General features: G+C 39.1%; 2 protein-coding genes across 2 annotated transcripts; one reads left to right on the forward strand and one right to left on the reverse strand.

Annotated features, from left to right (window-relative positions):
* The first annotated feature begins 2,269 nt into the window (after positions 1 to 2,269).
* Positions 2,270 to 4,547, forward strand: LOC101305048 (epsin-3-like). Its single transcript, XM_004294486.1, has 4 exons — positions 2,270 to 2,621; positions 2,784 to 2,906; positions 3,012 to 3,173; positions 3,375 to 4,547. Exons 1-4 carry the CDS (start codon positions 2,485 to 2,487, stop codon positions 3,931 to 3,933), a joined length of 981 nt encoding a protein of 326 aa, XP_004294534.1. The 5' UTR covers positions 2,270 to 2,484; the 3' UTR covers positions 3,934 to 4,547.
* On the reverse strand, positions 4,152 to 8,873 carry LOC101314451 (U-box domain-containing protein 33-like). Its single transcript, XM_004295869.1, has 7 exons — positions 8,564 to 8,873; positions 8,028 to 8,146; positions 7,505 to 7,603; positions 6,509 to 7,132; positions 5,770 to 6,321; positions 4,896 to 5,618; positions 4,152 to 4,492 (listed from the first exon to the last, which is right to left on the reverse strand). The coding sequence occupies exons 1-7, from the start codon at positions 8,871 to 8,873 to the stop codon at positions 4,310 to 4,312; spliced, it is 2,610 nt and encodes an 869-aa protein (XP_004295917.1). The 3' UTR covers positions 4,152 to 4,309.
* Between the last annotated feature and the right edge of the window lie 7,835 nt (positions 8,874 to 16,708).

Genomic DNA, 16,708 nt, shown 5'->3' on the forward strand with positions numbered 1-16,708 from the left:
TTCAGCCAATTTGGTAATCGTTAAGGCCCTCAAAATTGCGTCCTTCTGTTATAAACATGAATTGTTCATGTTTGACAGAATTCAGTCCGTCCATTTGTTTTTCGAGTTTGAGGGCCTTAACGATTACCAAATTGGCTGAAATTTTGCAGAGATGATTTACACAATATTATCTAGATACTAGACTGTGGAGATGAGGAAATTCGATTGAAAAGTGGTGCAAAAATGAAATCCGCACCAAAACCATTGGTGCGGACGTCCGCAGCTGAGAAAAATCCTATATATATATATTATGAATTCGATTTTATGTCAAAAAGAGGAAAACATAGAGTGAACCCTAGAGACTAGAGCCACCTCTACAGATGACAGGAAAAATCTGTTCTCGTTCAGAAGCACGCCATCGTGGTTTAGGACAGGTTAGAGTGAACCTCATGTATGGCAAGGGTTGTTTCTGGAATAACAAATCACAATAATTGTTAGAGCAAGTTCACCTGTTGGGTTGTTGGGTTCGAATGAACATAGTGGCCTGGGTCACTCTAGGTCACTATGATTGGGCAGCAGTTTCTATCCGTCAGAAATGTGAGATTGCTGCCACGTGGCAGCGACTGTTTATTGAATTTTAAAAAATGTTTTTAAGTGTGAATAATGGTTCAATCGTAAATAAATAGTGATTACATAAACAAAATGAATTATTGAAAATTATTTTTTCATTCCATGACATTTAATTGAGTGACCGAGCCTAGGAAATAAAAAAAATACAATTGGCCTAATTAAAGTTGAAAGGAAAAACTAGTAATCAAAGTTGAAATTTTTTTTTGTGTGGGATATGTAAAATTGGCCTAATTATATAGGAGATTTTTCTTTGTAGAATTGGCCTAATTAAAGTTGGAAAAAATTTAGATTATTATAATCTACCATTTTTTTCCCACTGTTTTTTTGGATTTATTCCAAACGGTCAGATTTTTTTTATATAAAAAAAAAAATTCAGTTGCATTTGAAAGGATTGTTGACTCCTCTAGCGCGCGCCACCTGGCTTGCGTGGTCCTCCCCCCATCCGCATGTCACGCCAAAATACAGCTGAACACGCGCGTCTCCTTCGCTTTCGTTCGTCCGTGTGTGAAACGCGTCTTCCAGACACGTAGGTCAGTGGAGGCCGCATCGTTGACGCAAGCCACGAGCGTGGGCCTGGCTGAGGTAGATCAATCTCATCTAGGTCACTCTTCTCCTCTAGCCTGGGTTAGATATCTCCCTAACAAAGTAACCTGGGCTAGAAAATGAGTTAACCCATTTCATGGGTGAAAGCAAAAAAATTTGGGCTGTGTCACTTTGTCTACGTGGATCCAACCTAGGTTGGATTTTTTGGTCACTGATGGACTTGCTCTTAAGGCTATGAAGTGGTGTGTCCACTTGATGGGGAACAATACGGTGGATGGCAGTGCGGTGGGGGTTCATATTTCTTAGATCAGTCTGGTCTGGGTGTTTAGGGGTTGTTGCCAGTGGTAGAACAACAAGGGACCAGCCTGCAATATGGTGAAGGTGCAGCATTAGTTTTCTGCACTTCTCGATCTAGATGGTTCATAAAGCTACGTTTTGGTCCTGCCGCCCTGGGCACAAGTTACTTTTTTTAGTTATTGTGTTTTTACTTTTAGGTATTTACGGCTGTATGCCAACAACAACCTTCCTTTTTTTGTACAACAATATGGGCTTGGTCCAAGACTATGCATCTCCTGTTCCTTATCTGCTCTAGGTAAGCGTTGACTTATTTACTTGGTCAAATGATCATTGCGTCTTAGTGGTAGGGGCAAACTTTGTGTCATTGGTGACAACAAAGTAGGAAAGCCGTGCTAAATGGTAATGATGCTTCTTGGTAATAAGTTATTTTTCTAGTATGTCTAGCGTATTTAAAGTTATTTTTCTAGTATGTCCTCACCTAATACATTTGCTATGAACAAACACACAGTATTTGAAATGTTTGAATCTGTGTTTAAGCAGGGTAAGCAGGAGCGGCAGGCACACACTGCATGTGAGATTGTGAGAGCAAGAGAGTTGTATTGGTTTCCATTAAATATTGCCACAAGATTCAAAACTCATTGCGTGACTCGTTACAAATTCAAACCATGCTGTCCTTGTAGTGAAGACAATATTGATATTGACCCGAAACCTCGATACTTACGATACAATTTAAAACTCCAATGACTAATCAAAATCAAACATTGTCTTCAAGTTGGAAAAATTCAATTCAAAAGCCATATGGCATATCTTTGCCACCCTCACGTTGGTTCCATCAATCACTCAAAATTTCACTTTGAAACCTTCTCCCTTGTAACACTCCCCTTTATCTTAAACAAATGAAGTTTGTGTCTCAATTTTCGCCCCCTGATTACAAATGCAGCTCTCTCTTTGTTTGATAGGTGGATGTAAGTTGTGCCAAACTCGATCTACAAAGCTTGGTCGATCTGTTTCCTCTCGTTTTTCTCATCTCGAAACATGTCTGTTTTGAGCAACCATAGTGGTACGACTACTACACCATTGTTTCATGAATTGAAGAAGCAAGCTTCTTTCTTTTTCAAGGAGAAGATCAAGAACGCAAGGTTGGTCCTCACAGATGTAACACCGGCTCAATTGTAAGAACTGCTTATTTGCATTTCAGTCATTTTAGTTGTTATATGGGTTTTGTTCGATGATCTGGTTTTGATTCATGTAAATTTTTTTTTAATTTTTTTTTTATGGCTTTGGATTAATTCTGATCTGAAAAACTTTATGGGTTTGATGTTTAACGTGTGAAGATTAACTGAGGAAGCTACAAATGGAAATCCTTGGGCACCAGACACAAGGACCTTGGCTTCAATTTCAAAGGCTGCTTTTGAACTTGACGACTTTACACGAATAGTAGAGATTTTGCACAAAAGGTTTCTGGGCTTTTTGCATTGTTCCTTTTTCCCTTGATGCTTCTCATCTATATATGATGGTTTGGTTTAGTGTTCATCAAAGTAAGAGTGTTATTATTGCATCAGGTTCCTCAAGTTTGAGAGGAAGGAGTGGAGGGTATCTTACAATTCTCTGATTGTCCTTGAAAACTTGTTGACTCATGGACCAGAGAGTGTTGCAGCTGAGTTCGAAGTTGACAAAGATGTTATTGAACAGATGGGAGGCTTTCAGCATATAGATGAGAAAGGGTCAGTTATTTTGATACGACATTTTTCTTGTACCATATGTTGTGCTTTTACTAGATAAACTGCTGGCTGATTGATCCAACTAAATTCTTATTTGAAGATACTGCTGATACTCGAGAATCTGACAATGAAACTCTCAGACTGTATGGTAATAGAACAGCTACCTAGTATAGTTGTAACAAATGTATAATTACTTGCATGCAGATTCAATTGGGGTCTTGCTGTTAGAAAAAAGTCTGGGAGAATATTGAAGCTGCTAAACCAAGGAAACCTTCTCAAAGAAGAGAGAGACCGAGCTCGGAAAGTAACAAGAGGCATTCAAGGATTTGGAAGCTTTTGCCAAAGAACATCTTCGTCACAAGGCATTTTAAGAGAATCCTCTTATGAAATTTATGGAAGGTCTAATTCTGACTTCATCAACCATGAAGATCAAGAAAATCAGCTACCATCCCCCACCATTGAAGATCTACAAAAGAAAGTTGAAGAATCCAAGCAGAAGAATGAAAGCGTATGCATCAACTCTAGCAAGGAAACAAAGAACTCAAGCACTTGGGATGGTCTGGTGGCTAAGAAACTTGAAACTCGAACAAGTTTAAAAGAAAACATGGTTCCAGACAAGGAGGTATCAGATAAATGGAACTGCGAGGAGTTTAACCCACTTCTTTTGGATGAAAACAAAGATGAGTCCAGATTTGAACTGTCTACTGAAGATCACCCTTTCAGTGACGCTAACAATCAAAGTACATCTTCGTTGCTTGTATAAGAAGAAAAGAAGATCAGGAGTCTGAAACTTCTCTTCCACTCCATGTGGAATGAGACCGAGTTGAGGTTAATGTTCATGTTCTAATTGGGTAGAATATAGATTCTACTACAAAAGACCAGGCCATGTCAGTACTTCAGGTTAAAGCGGGGACAAATCTCTTTCCTCTTGATATTCATTACAATCCTCAGAAGACAATTTAGACAAGGGGTGTGAAATTTGATAATTTACATTTCTATATCAGAAATCAACCATTGCTGCTTATTGTGTCTGCACTTTCCTGTGATAATTTGAATCCAACTAACTTCCCTACTGTTTCATGATATACAATGGTTGCAAATTACAACCTAAACCTGAAAAATATGAAGGTACTGAGATTTCAAGACTTGCAAAGCCAATCTTGAATAGCAAGCCGTAAGGCATGGTTTGGAGTAAGATGCAAGTGACTTAATTTCAAATTGGTCATCGGAGAAGTTTCCCCGCCATTTTGCAACCATTTAAGCAGAGCTTCCCCTTCATAAGTAAAGCCGTCAGCTGCCACCTGAGGGTCATGCATTATTTCCTGAAAGCAACCAATAATGTGCATAAGCCACAGAGGTTATCTACAGACTAGCATGCAAAATCCAATCTTGGGGCCCTTCTGCTGCAGAATTTGTGACGTCTGAGCTTCTTTCACAAGTGCCAAACCCTACTCCTAGATCCTGCTAAGGATGGACTATGATGTTTCCTTCTGCTAAAATCTGAGTTCCTAGCTATGTCATACTAAATACAGATCTAAGGCTTCACAATTATTAAATTGAAGAAAGAAAACTTAATTTAGCCTTAGGTGAGCAGATGTAGGAACATTTAGCAACCGAGGAGCTATAAGTTGACCTAGAGGTTGATTTGTCCATTTTAACTTGGTACCTTCGTTAATGGACCATACAATTGCTACTCAACAGATTATATTCATCAGTATCACTAACCTGACGGATTGGACACAAAAAAAAGGATGGCACAGGTCGCTCTTCGGAGACATGCAACTGCTCGAATTCCCTCACTAAAGAAGGTGTAAGCTCTGGTCTTGCTCTACTATTTAATTCACAGCATTGCAACCCAAGCTGTACCAATCGCTTTGCCACGGAATCAGGCCACTCTCCAGCTGACGAATCCAGAATTGCTGTCAAATTTCCACTCAGAAGTGCTTTGCGCACCTCATTTGCTAAACCAACTGGAGGCCTTCTGGTGACTAACTGAAGAATAATTAGCCCGAAGGAGTAAATATCGGATTTGGGTGTCAAAACTCCAATTCTCTGAAGCTCTGGATCTGTGTAAGAAAATGCACCCTTTGGTTCAGTGAACTGGCCGAAATTTGCAGAGTAAAGGTTTTCCTCAGTTACCAGCCTGCAAATCCCAAAATCACAAATCTTGCATCTGAATTCCGAATCAAGTAGTATGTTTTGGGGCTTCAAATCACCATGGACAATCTTTTCAGGTTTAGAAGAGTGCAAGAAGCAAAGGGCACTAGAGATTTCAGCAATTATACGTACTCGGGTCTTCCATGTCATGAAAGACACGTTACTTTTCCTGAATAGATGATCTTGGAGGCTCCCATTTGGTAAATACTCATACACAAGGGACCAGGCTTCTAGACACACACCAAGCAAGGTCACAAGATGAGGATGCTGTATTTTACAAAGAACTTGTACCTGCATGCACAAAAACAAATGTTGCCAAAGCAAGATAAGGATTAAGGGTACTATCTGGTCGAGTGCAGGAAAAACATGACCCTTTCAGAAGTAAAAGTGCACAACTAATATGTTAATCATGTGACATAGATAAGAAAACAGAGAAGAGCACCTCTTGTTGAAACTCTGATTGTCCTTGCATGTTATGAGGGTGTAGCTTCCTTATAGCGACAGTTCTTCCTAACATTTCCCCCTTATAAACACAACCATACCCTCCCTGCCCAATCTTAAAGCTCTCTGAAAAATTGCATGTTGCAGTTTGCAGATCTGACAATGAGAATTCTGCCAGCTTGAGCAATTCTTCAACAGACCCAATGAGACCATTGTAGTTTGCAGCTCCAGCTTGTCGATGACTTCTCCACCGTTCAAGCCAGCGTATGGCTTCCATCTTCTGTCGTTGGATACCCTGTTTTTCTTGGCAGAGAGCTGCAATTGAAGTCTGAATTTGTTTTACTTCTCCAGAAGCTTCCTCTGACCTACGATTTGCTTCATGCACTCGACTATCTAGAAGAGCAATATTTCTCATGGTATTCCTTATATTCCTAGAAAGTTCTTCCTTCTCCTCCAACATTCTTTCTTGTTCATCCAATGTAGTTCTCAGGGCATCCTCAGCTTCTGTTCTAAGTTTAATTTCACGCGCATAGGCAAACTCAAATGCTTTGACCTGAATCGGAGGAAAACAATTTTGAGGTTACTAGTAATTCCAGTGGTTCAGCAAAGCATCTCATTCATAATATTCAGATTCTATTTTCCAATATCACAGAAAGCTAAAGATATCAGATCCTAACTTGTAGGCGTCATAATATGGAAAATGTTCTTAAACTGAACTACAAACACCAACTCATAGTTACCTTGTCAATGGCTTCCATAGCTTCTGATTCTAATCTGTTGCACTTCAATAGCTCTGAAGATGCCTTCTCCATCGATGCCTCAACTTCAAGAGTAGCTTCTGTAAGCCTACTACACAAATCCGAATCTAAAGACGCCCTTCCCTCAGCAGAACTATATCCTGAACCAGAGCTAGAACTTGTTCTAGTTGAAGCATGAATATTGTGGGGTAAGAATATATGGGTAGAACAAGATAAAGTTGATGGTGATTGAGCGGTTTCTGACCGACCCGGATCACTCTGAAACCAGTTACTGATTCTGGAAAAATCATTATTGGCAGAACTGGACTGGAGACACTCTGGGTGAAATTCCTCATTCTTTCTATGTTGAATTGGTTCAAAATTTCCTTCAGAAGCAATTTGCAGTTGAGTGCAGGTAGGCAGAGCACTTTGGCCCTCCGAAGCAGCTCTTGTCCATAGATGTTTCCCTTTGTTGATAAACCATATTTCACAGAACAAGGGAGCATTTTTGGCTGCATAACTTGCTTTGCCGGAGCTCCTTTTCACCTTCATACAACTATACTTGACATTAGTTACTATATTATATATAATAAAAAGTAAATAATTTCTCTTTAAAAAAGCCCTTAACTGTAAAACAATATAACATTTCAAGTTCACAACAAATTACGAATGTTTATTTTCGTACTAAAAAAAGGTATAATTAGCGGAACTTCAAGAGTGCCTTCTTTATATTATTTATTGCTTAATTGGTAAATTAACTTAGATCCAGAGGTCAACTCCCACTTTCTGGAAAAGAGTTGAACACTGGTTCACTGACTTCACTCCATTAAAAGGACAGCATGAAAAATTGAGCATGGCCATATTAGTTCAAGCACAAAGATTATCAATGTTACAGGAACCAAGTTCACCATCCAGGGTAATTAGCAATTTTGCACAGCCTAATTGTATTCTTTACAGAAGGAACACAAATGGTTTTTGCACCACTTACTTTTCTGGTACTGTCCCCATAACAAGCTTCCTAACTCCATGCCTGTGCACCGATTCTACAATTCCTTTCTGGATTTCATCAGCTTCAACCATTGCAATGCTTGCTTTAACCTGAAAAGTAAATGCTTACACTATCATACTTGTTCAAGTTCTTTTGGATACTTTTGTATTTTCTATTCATTTAAGAAGCAGTGTCATTTGATGAGATTTGGAAACTTGCATCGTACACATAGGTCTTGAAAAAGTTTTATTGCCGGCACTCAACTACCGAAAAACTTAGCCCCGCAAATAAACGAAAAAATAACCTGTGAGCCAACAAATAACTAATAGTACCTCCTGAAGACTGGTTGGAGTGAATTAGAAAGGTCTTAGAAGGAAATAAAGCCAGGAAAGAACCAGTGTTTCCACGAAATAATAAGGATTAATAATGAACATAACTACGAGGAGACTATGGTTTCTAAGATTCTGCGCTACAACAAATAAATTTATTACTGTTATGACAGTCAAAACTAAACATAAAGAAAAAGAAGCACACCTTTGCTTTACCACAAATGATCAAATAACTTTGCAAAAGCTTCATTTTCTGTTCCTTTTCCTCCTTCCTGAAAGCAGACACCACTTCAGCATTTGCTTTACTTGCAGGTAGCTTCCCTACTGCATAACGTAATCAACAACAAATTAGTGAAATTACTTGTTCAAATCAAAGGAGAAAAAGGAACACAAAAGAAGCTCCACTTAGAAAATGCCTGAAAAATTAAAGAACCTCAAAACATTGAATCTTTGCTTCTCCATTGGGAAATATTGCACAATTAAAGCCAATTTTGTTAGATTCGTTCAAGAACCCTTTCCTTTCTCAAATGCCAAACAAAACCAATTGACATTCTATCCACAAAGAATCAACTTTTTTTTTCCTGCATTTCTCAAAACTCAACACAGCATTTTCATTATTCAAAGGAAACTGGAAACTTGAAACCCCTTCATCCAAATTGCTCAGAAAACATTAAAAAGGTACAAACTTTCACTAAAAAGTTGCATTTAAAAGGAGAACAATTCAGACCCTTCTTTACTTACAGAGAGTTGGAATGAGGTGAGCAGGTTGATGAACATGAAGTATACAAATCTCTCTACCACCAAATTGCTTCACACTCCAACGCAGCAAGCTCACAGCTTTCTCCACAGACTTTCCAACCGCCACGTGTACCTTGTCACCACCACCACCACCACCACCACCATCACCAGTTTCTTCAAAAATCTCCGGCAACTGGGAACTAGCGGCCGGCGAGCCAAACCCACGTCGGAAACTCACCGGAGGTGAGAACCCAGAAGTGGGTTCGCCGGCAGGGCGGTGATGAGGAGGATGTGAATGCTGCATGAGCTCCATAGAAGGCTAAAGGGTCAAGTAGCTCCGGTGAAGGCGGAACTGGGCTTTGGGGATTGTCGGGTCGGGTTGGGTTGTGGAGCAGGTGGGAGGTTCATGTGGTAGTCGTATGAGTGAGATTTTAGGGGAAAAGGTTTTGGAATTGTTGAAGGTGTGGCTCGAGTGCTTGACCTTTTTGTGCTGACTTGAAAATGACCGAGGGAAAATGTGGACGGTGGGATGTAAGAAGAGATTTCTGTTTTCTGTGTGTCGATGTTTTTTCTTCTGAGAAAAATAATTCAACATAGAAGGAGGAAATATCATCAATCATCTTGGGCATGTTTTGATTCTCTCCCAGGTATTTTCAATGGAGATTGGAGAAGAACAAATGTGTGTTAGGTGGTAGGTATGTAGACTATAAATTATTGCTCTTTCATGCTTGGTAGGTAAATAAACCAGGACTAGAGAAAATATAAACAAAAAAATTTCTATGTTTTAATAGTTCTTTGACGTTTTTGTACAGCATAGACTTCATTCACAGTCGTCTGAATTTGCAATGGTAACTATCTTAAAACTGTAAACTGACCTATATTCTAAATTATCGTTTAAATTCTAATATGAAGAAGTGTGGAATCCTCCAAGCCAAGAGAAGCTAAAGATGAACTTTGATGGTGCTTGTGATCCAAAGAATAGTGTGTGCGGTTTGGGAGGGTTTTTAGAGATCACAATGGGATGCAACGAGGCGCCATAACAGTTTCTCAAGTTAGCAATCTCCCTCCAAGGTCAGTTGAAGCTTTAGCCCTTCTCCATGGTCTTCGATTTGCAGCTCATGCGGGATTCTCTAAGCTCGAAGTGGAAGGTGATACTCTCTCAATCATTGACACCCACATGATAATTCAGATGATTTGAGTTTTGAGGGTCATATTATTGACGAAGTTAAGTTTTGAAGTCTTTTTCTTATAGTAGTTAGTCATTTTGTTAGACAGGAAGACAACAAAGTTGTTCACCAATTGATAAAAGAGGCTTTTTTTTATTTTCTCGATGAGTTGATAAAAGAGCCTTTAAGAGCATCTAAGAGCATCGGAGATGTTAGTTCGCTGGTGTCAAATTCAAATTTGACATGTGACATAAAGGTCTATTTTTGTAAAATTTCTCTTCCAATGGTTATGTCTTTTCTGATAGGTTAAATAATAAAAATATTATTTCTTAAAATAATTAAGGCTAAATTATTATGTTTATATCCTAATTTATCTCTCCTTCTTCATCGATCTACTTCTCGTTCCCCGTCTTCTTCTTCTTCTTTTGTTTTTCTTTTCCTATATCCAAGCAGCCTATAATCCCTAGATCTCTTCTTCTCAAAAAAAAAAAAAAAAAAAACCAACACAGCCCAGATTCTCCCAAATCAAACTTATCTCAACTTAATCTAGTGGGCGATCTCGCCTCTCCACGCCGATATCAACTTTTCTAGATCAAATTTTCTCATATGATCAAAGCTGCTCCAAATTACTGCTGGCTGATTTCAACTTCTCCAACACCAGAATGGCCGCCTCAACGATCTGATGGGTACTAGTCTGGGTTCTGGGTAGTGGGTATAAAGAAATACTAAAAGAGAGAGAGACGATCAGAGTGAGAGAGAGAAAAGATAAGCAATTAAAAAAGAAAAAACCAGAAGTTTGGGGCTGTCAAATTTGACAGTATGAACCCAAACTGTCATCCACAGAGGATTTGAATCATGGATTAGGGAGGATGGATGCTATCTTTTGTGTGCCGTTGAGCCTCCAGCTGGAAGAGATGCTCTAAGAATGAGGTATACATATAACATTACAACAAGTGAATAATATTTTTTGCTTCACTTTGAGTTTTCAGGTATTCTTCTCATTATTTGCAATATGAACAAGTTTAAATTAGAATTGAAATTTGTTTAATCATTATGATTTGAAGTCGATATTTATTTAGTCCTTCTGGTTTTATTTTAATCTGAATAGTCTTTAAAGTCACAATTTTTCATCCAAATAGTCATTATGGTTTTATTTTAATCTGAATAGTCTTTAAAGTCATGATTTTTCATCCAAATAGTCATTCCGAAAATTTTCTCAGTTAAAGGCCATAAGAACTATTTGGATGAAAAATCATGACTTTAAGGACTATTCAGATTAAAATAAAATCATAAGGACTATTTGGATGAAAAATCGTAACTTTAAGGACTATTTAGATTAAAATAAAATCGTAAGGACTAAACATATGTCAACTTTAAACCATAAAGACTATATAATATTTTACCCTTTAAATGAGTACCAAGATGTGATCGGGCGCAACGTCCTTGGTCTATTCTCGAATTAGTAAGATGTGATGGGAGTGCAATTTCTCCAAATAAAATGAAAGTTGTCGCTTAAGCGGTTAAACAGTTATTCGACATTACCATCCTCATCTCATCCCCAACCTTAGATAGCACGGTTCTTGTTTAGGGTTTAAATTGGTGAGTAGATAGAAGTTGATAATCGCGACCTAGCACAACCGCGATCCAGCCTCACCCATTCTCATTCTCGCCAGTCAGCTCTCTCTAGTCGGCCGGCGCTAGGGCCACTATGGCTTCTTCTACCCCCAAACAGTCATATGCCTCTCTTCTCGGTAAAGATCTTTCACCCATGATTAACTTTTCCATCGATGATCTCCCCCTCCAATCATTAATAATGGCTTTGTCTCCGTTTGAATCTCTAAGGACCCATATCGACGTGGTCTTGATAAGTGCAACACCAACCTTCTTGGCTGCCTTGTTCTCCCATGCAAAACGCCTCCTTTTGTGTTTGTTGGCATCACTTTCCTTTAGGCAAGGTTGAACCCAAACTCATGCCTACATCGCTTTCTTCGTGGCCAATGAGCACCACGAGGTCCCGACATATCTTACTTAAGCCTACACGTTAGCCCATGCCAATGGCATAAGGACTGCCCACATACGAACCTTGCCACCAACATGGGACAGCAGTATCGCCCTGCCGATCGATACTCTGATACTGTCCATGTGACTTCCTGACTCATGGAGACGCATGCCGCTCCTTTCAGACGACATACGCCTGGTTTCCGGATTCCAAAGGATCCCAAGAAAGACTCGCTTAGTGTCTTTCTATAGAGCATATCAGGCAAATGTTCACTTAACAAGAGGAAAGATCAAAAAGCCTAGGAGGACCAACTCTCATAACTAAGTTAGGCGACCTAATAAAATATGTCGTCAAGTATGTTGAACTCCTTTTGACGATCCGGAAAATTTCCATGTTTAGACAATTCCCAAATTTCAAACTGAAGTACCTCGAACTTGAAGTTCCACTAATTAACGACATTGTCACTCGATATCATGTTAGCCCGCATGTTTGCCATTGACATTCCCCTTTTGGGCATCACCTACATGGAGTGTCATGATGGCACCACTTTTTTGTGCGGACCGTGACACGGCGCCTCTGCACAATAGTTTCAGAATAGCCTCTAGTTCTTCTTAGCCTCTTACGAAGCTTATGGCAGCTTTAGTCGGTATTTTGAGGCATGGGTGTGCTTTTATCTTCTTGATCTCCTCTGTATCTCTTTATGTGAAGCGGGTGTGCTTGATATCCCGGTATGAGATCAGATCTTCCAACATGGATGTGGGTCGCCTCTGATGAGGGGGCGAGCTTTCGTCAGTATTATGTGACATGTGTAGGCTTTTGTTTACTTGATCTCCTCCGCATCTCTCTGTGTGGAGCGGGGGTGATTAATATCTCAGTATGAGATCGGTTCCCCAACATGGATATATGGGTCTACTCTAATGAGAGGGCGGTATTGGTTCTTAGCAACGCTCATTCGCTGAGATTCCTATGGCAGATCGATTCTAGTTGCATTGGCAATGTTCGAGGAACTTCTACCGTTTCAAGATTAGGAGGTCTAGGTGCTGGCATGGTTGAGTGTGGTATTGTTGTGGCATGCATCATTGACAAGGGTGGTGTATCATTAGCACCGTATCGAGGTAGCATAATAAAAAATGGTCTAGAATCAAAATAGGGATCGCATACGCTTATCGCAACTAATGTAAGGAATCGGGTTCAGATCCTCCTTTAGTGGATCTAGACCTTAGGCTTACTCTTGGTGTGAGTTGTTATGTGTTGAAATAAGATCAGAAATCTCTATGGAAAACATGTATACTAACAAGCACCAACTAGTCAACAGTTCTAAATTGTGGATTTTCGTAGAAGTTGTTGGGTAAACTCTTAATGCATTTTCCAATTAAAAAAAAAAAAAAAAGGAAGGCAATCCTTCATAAAAGGATATAAGATGAATTAGATACCCTTCTCTGCAATTTTCATATAATGACATACCATGTAAGACAAACGAATATTCCCATATAGATTCACATAAACGCTCTATATATATATTGGGATTTTACTTAGGTTTACTCCCAACCACAACAGTTGTGCACACTGAACTCTGCACACTAGCAAGAGAAAGAAGACTCTGATTTGTGTTATACAAGCATTAGAGTGAAACATCGAGAACCCACAAAGTCTTCTCTTCAATTTGAGTTGTAACCATTGAGAACTTGCAAGTCTTCTCTTCAATTTGAGTTGTAACCGAACGTAGGGAAAACTAGAACAATTTTGTGTTTGGGATTAATCATGTGTATGACTCGATCTATTCTATTCTCCTTTTTTTTTTGTTCATTTCTCATTTCTTATCTTTCAGACGTTTATCTGATATAAATAATTTAGCAATCTTTTATTGATTTTTCATTCAGCGTCGCCCCATACAATTAAGTTATTTGGCAAGTTTATGTGGCTTGGAATGCCTAATTCTCATGCAGCCCAGTTAGAAGAAGATGAAATCACATTGTCACAATCAGAGACCCCTGTGGAGGTAGACTGTCACATAGTGGACACATCCAGAGAGCCAGACCACCTTCAAATGTCGCTCAAGTACCAGCTCCTCTAACAGTGGATCACGGAGAACTGTATATGTTTCATCCAGTTTCAAGACGTTATAGAAAGCCAGAATGGTTGCACCGTGACTAGGATTTCATAGTACTGACTCGTTGAGGAGGTAAAAGCGCGGGGAACGTTGATAAGGTAAATGCATTTCTCTTCTTTGAATTTTAGTTGAATTCTTTAATTTTATCGCAAATAGTTTTTTTATGAATGTAAATCTCGATAGAAAACGTTTTTTCTGATGAAGTATAAAATGTAGAGACAAAGAGATCTAGTAAGAAAATAGAGAATCATCATCATATTCATTGATAGGAGCCATTTATATAGAGAATTACAAAGTACCAATATGGTAATGATAAAGAATACATAGTCCTATTTTAACTACATATACTGATGGCATAAGGTCAAGCACATATATGGAATATCTTAGAACACTCTCCTTTGTGCCGCGCGCCGGTATGCCGGTGGTGCTGATATGTCGCCTCGTTAAAAAATTCGTCAAGGAACAAAATCCTTGTGGGAGAAAAACTAAACCTTGATCGTAGGAGAAAAAAAGTACAACGCACCCTTCACATTTGACAGTGACATGTATGTATGTGCTAGACTCCCCCTGAAGTTCACACCTCCCCCTGATCTTTACATCAATTATAGGACTCTTCCTGATTTTTACTAATCACGGAAGTTTCAATAACTTAGCATTACAATGCTCTTAAATCATGTCTTCAAATGTGGCATTGGGCAATGATTATCTAGATCATGCCGTGTTGTGCTCAAACATGATCTTTTACACTTAGATCTTGAGGAGAAGGCCGCTTGTGAACTCAAAATATAAGTTTGTGCAGGAAATCAGATTTTCGCGCAGCATGACCTTCAATTATTTGAACAATCGTAACTTCCTCTAGGAAATACATATGAAAGAACCATAAACGGTTTTGGAAACTATACTCATAGAGCTTTCCAATGATATAAAGCTCACTGTCTGGTTCATCCGGAGCTGTTTACAAAGCTCAAACGAAGTTGACTGTCCAGAAGGGACATATTGTTGTTTTTCGCAGATTTGGCATTGGTAAAGCTTTGAAGCTTGCAGATGGCATGTGGGCATAAGTCGAAGCCAAAATGACGTGTATATGATCAAAATCAAGTCCTTTTGATCTTTCCAAGGTCGAAAACTCTATGACTAGTTAGTGAAAACTAACTCAGAGGACCTAGAGGATTCGATCATGATGATAATTGTCCGGTTTTGATAAGTCTGCAACGTCTTTTATAAGACGGAAATTAGTTTAATAGCGTATGAGGATCTAAAATCAAAAGCTTTCGGTAACTCCAAGTCAGTATGACCAGGCATGTCTGTGGAGGGTCAGTAGTGTGAGGCAAACTTGAAACCATTATCTCCTTAATTTCGGACAATTCTAAGACATCACATTGAGCTTCGATGAGTCTAGTTGAACAATTGATGATGGAAAATCTGCTATAGGGTAGAAGACTTAACCGGAAACACGTTGGCGATCATCCTTGAGGATGCAAGGCCGAGCGTCATCTTCACTTGGAAGAGACCGAATTAGCACAATCTAACCATGTAGATTGTAAATATGCCATGCTTCTAAGGACGATCTAAAAATGTACATCTTTTTTTGTAAATCAATATGAACCATAAGAGGAGAATAGTTACACTTCAAAAAAATTCTCATGGCATTCATTATTGCTAATGTGAGTATATCGAGGTCTCGAATAGATGAAGGACGTCGATACGACGTCTTGTTACATATAACTTGGAAAGAAAATCAGAGTCTAGCCGATGATGTCAAAGTCAAGGGCATCTAGAGCTAGATCCGAATCTTTGAAATCCGCGATCATGAGGATAACGTTATTGTCCTCGATTGATTTTCAGTACCTTTTTGTATTCATTCACGATTTGAGGATGAACTTGACAATCTTAAACCAGTGATCCGGAGATCCACAACAGTTGCATTGTCATGAGCTGGCATGAGTAGTTTTGACAGATTGGTGTCTAGACCGAGAGTGTCGTGATTAGGGCCAGCAGCACCTCCTCCTCTTTTCTAGACATCGGCACAGCGTTTTCTGCCAATGTCGTGACCTATATTGTTTTCCCCACATTAGAAGACAATCCCAAATAAGTTTATCGTATTAGCGTATATACAATTCTCGTTTGCAATTGTATGATCAAAATCAAGTCTCGTTGGTAATTCCAAACCAACTTGGAGGGCCTAGAGAACTTGACGATGATCGAATCCGCTAAAGATTATGGATCAGGATGCCACGGAATATTATCAACGATATGTAGTCAAATAAGGTGGTAAGCAATCCACTTGACTTAATAACTCAACAAATTGAGTTAGATGGACGTTTCAAGAAAAGCTCCATAAGTGCATTCCACAATACTTTGTTGTCATTATTTTTTGCACATATTGCCCTTGAAGGCTGTTGTCGATGTGGTGCCTCAAAACTTTGAGCGCATGAGATGTGAAATCTCGGCATTAAGGCTTGTTAGCCTGGGGATCAAAACATGTGGTTTAATCCTTTTCAATAAAAAGGTTCCATAAATACCAAGCGAAGATTTGCCTTGGGTATTGACTACGTCAAAACTCAGATGAGCAGAATGTTACGTTGCTCTTGCATACAAAACCAAGTTGTTAAGAGACTTGATAGAGGTCATAAATGATGTTTTTTAATGGTTTGTCTTACGGATAGATCACACACAATCCAAAGAAATGTCGGGGTTGATCACACACAACCCGGACAAGGAACAAGAGTGATCAAACAAACTCTTGACCCACGAATAAAATTCCGGGATTTTGGTACCTGCACGCACAAAATCTCAAGCATATAATGGAGATGGAGAATGGGGAAAGGATTTTATCCCCCCGAGTTATTCAAAAGAAAATAATTGTAATATTA

This window comes from Fragaria vesca, linkage group LG3 (genome assembly GCF_000184155.1).
Source record: "Fragaria vesca subsp. vesca linkage group LG3, FraVesHawaii_1.0, whole genome shotgun sequence".
Taxonomy (NCBI): domain Eukaryota; kingdom Viridiplantae; phylum Streptophyta; class Magnoliopsida; order Rosales; family Rosaceae; genus Fragaria; species Fragaria vesca.

What these genes read in the sequence shown, in the direction of transcription:
- LOC101305048 (XM_004294486.1), top strand. Translation starts at nt 2,485, where the DNA reads ATGTCTGTTTTGAGCAACCATAGTGGTACGACTACTACACCATTGTTT. An exon ending in GATGTAACACCGGCTCAATT is followed by an intron (nt 2,622 to 2,783) that starts GTAAGAACTGCT and finishes TAACGTGTGAAG; the next exon opens with ATTAACTGAGGAAGCTACAA. An exon ending in CAGCATATAGATGAGAAAGG is followed by an intron (nt 3,174 to 3,374) that starts GTCAGTTATTTT and finishes ACTTGCATGCAG; the next exon opens with ATTCAATTGGGGTCTTGCTG.
- LOC101314451 (XM_004295869.1), bottom strand. Translation starts at nt 8,873, where the DNA reads ATGGAGCTCATGCAGCATTCACATCCTCCTCATCACCGCCCTGCCGGC. An exon ending in TCACCTCATTCCAACTCTCT is followed by an intron (nt 8,147 to 8,563) that starts GTAAGTAAAGAA and finishes TACGTTATGCAG; the next exon opens with TAGGGAAGCTACCTGCAAGT. An exon ending in AATCAGAGTTTCAACAAGAG is followed by an intron (nt 5,619 to 5,769) that starts GTGCTCTTCTCT and finishes TTGTGCATGCAG; the next exon opens with GTACAAGTTCTTTGTAAAAT.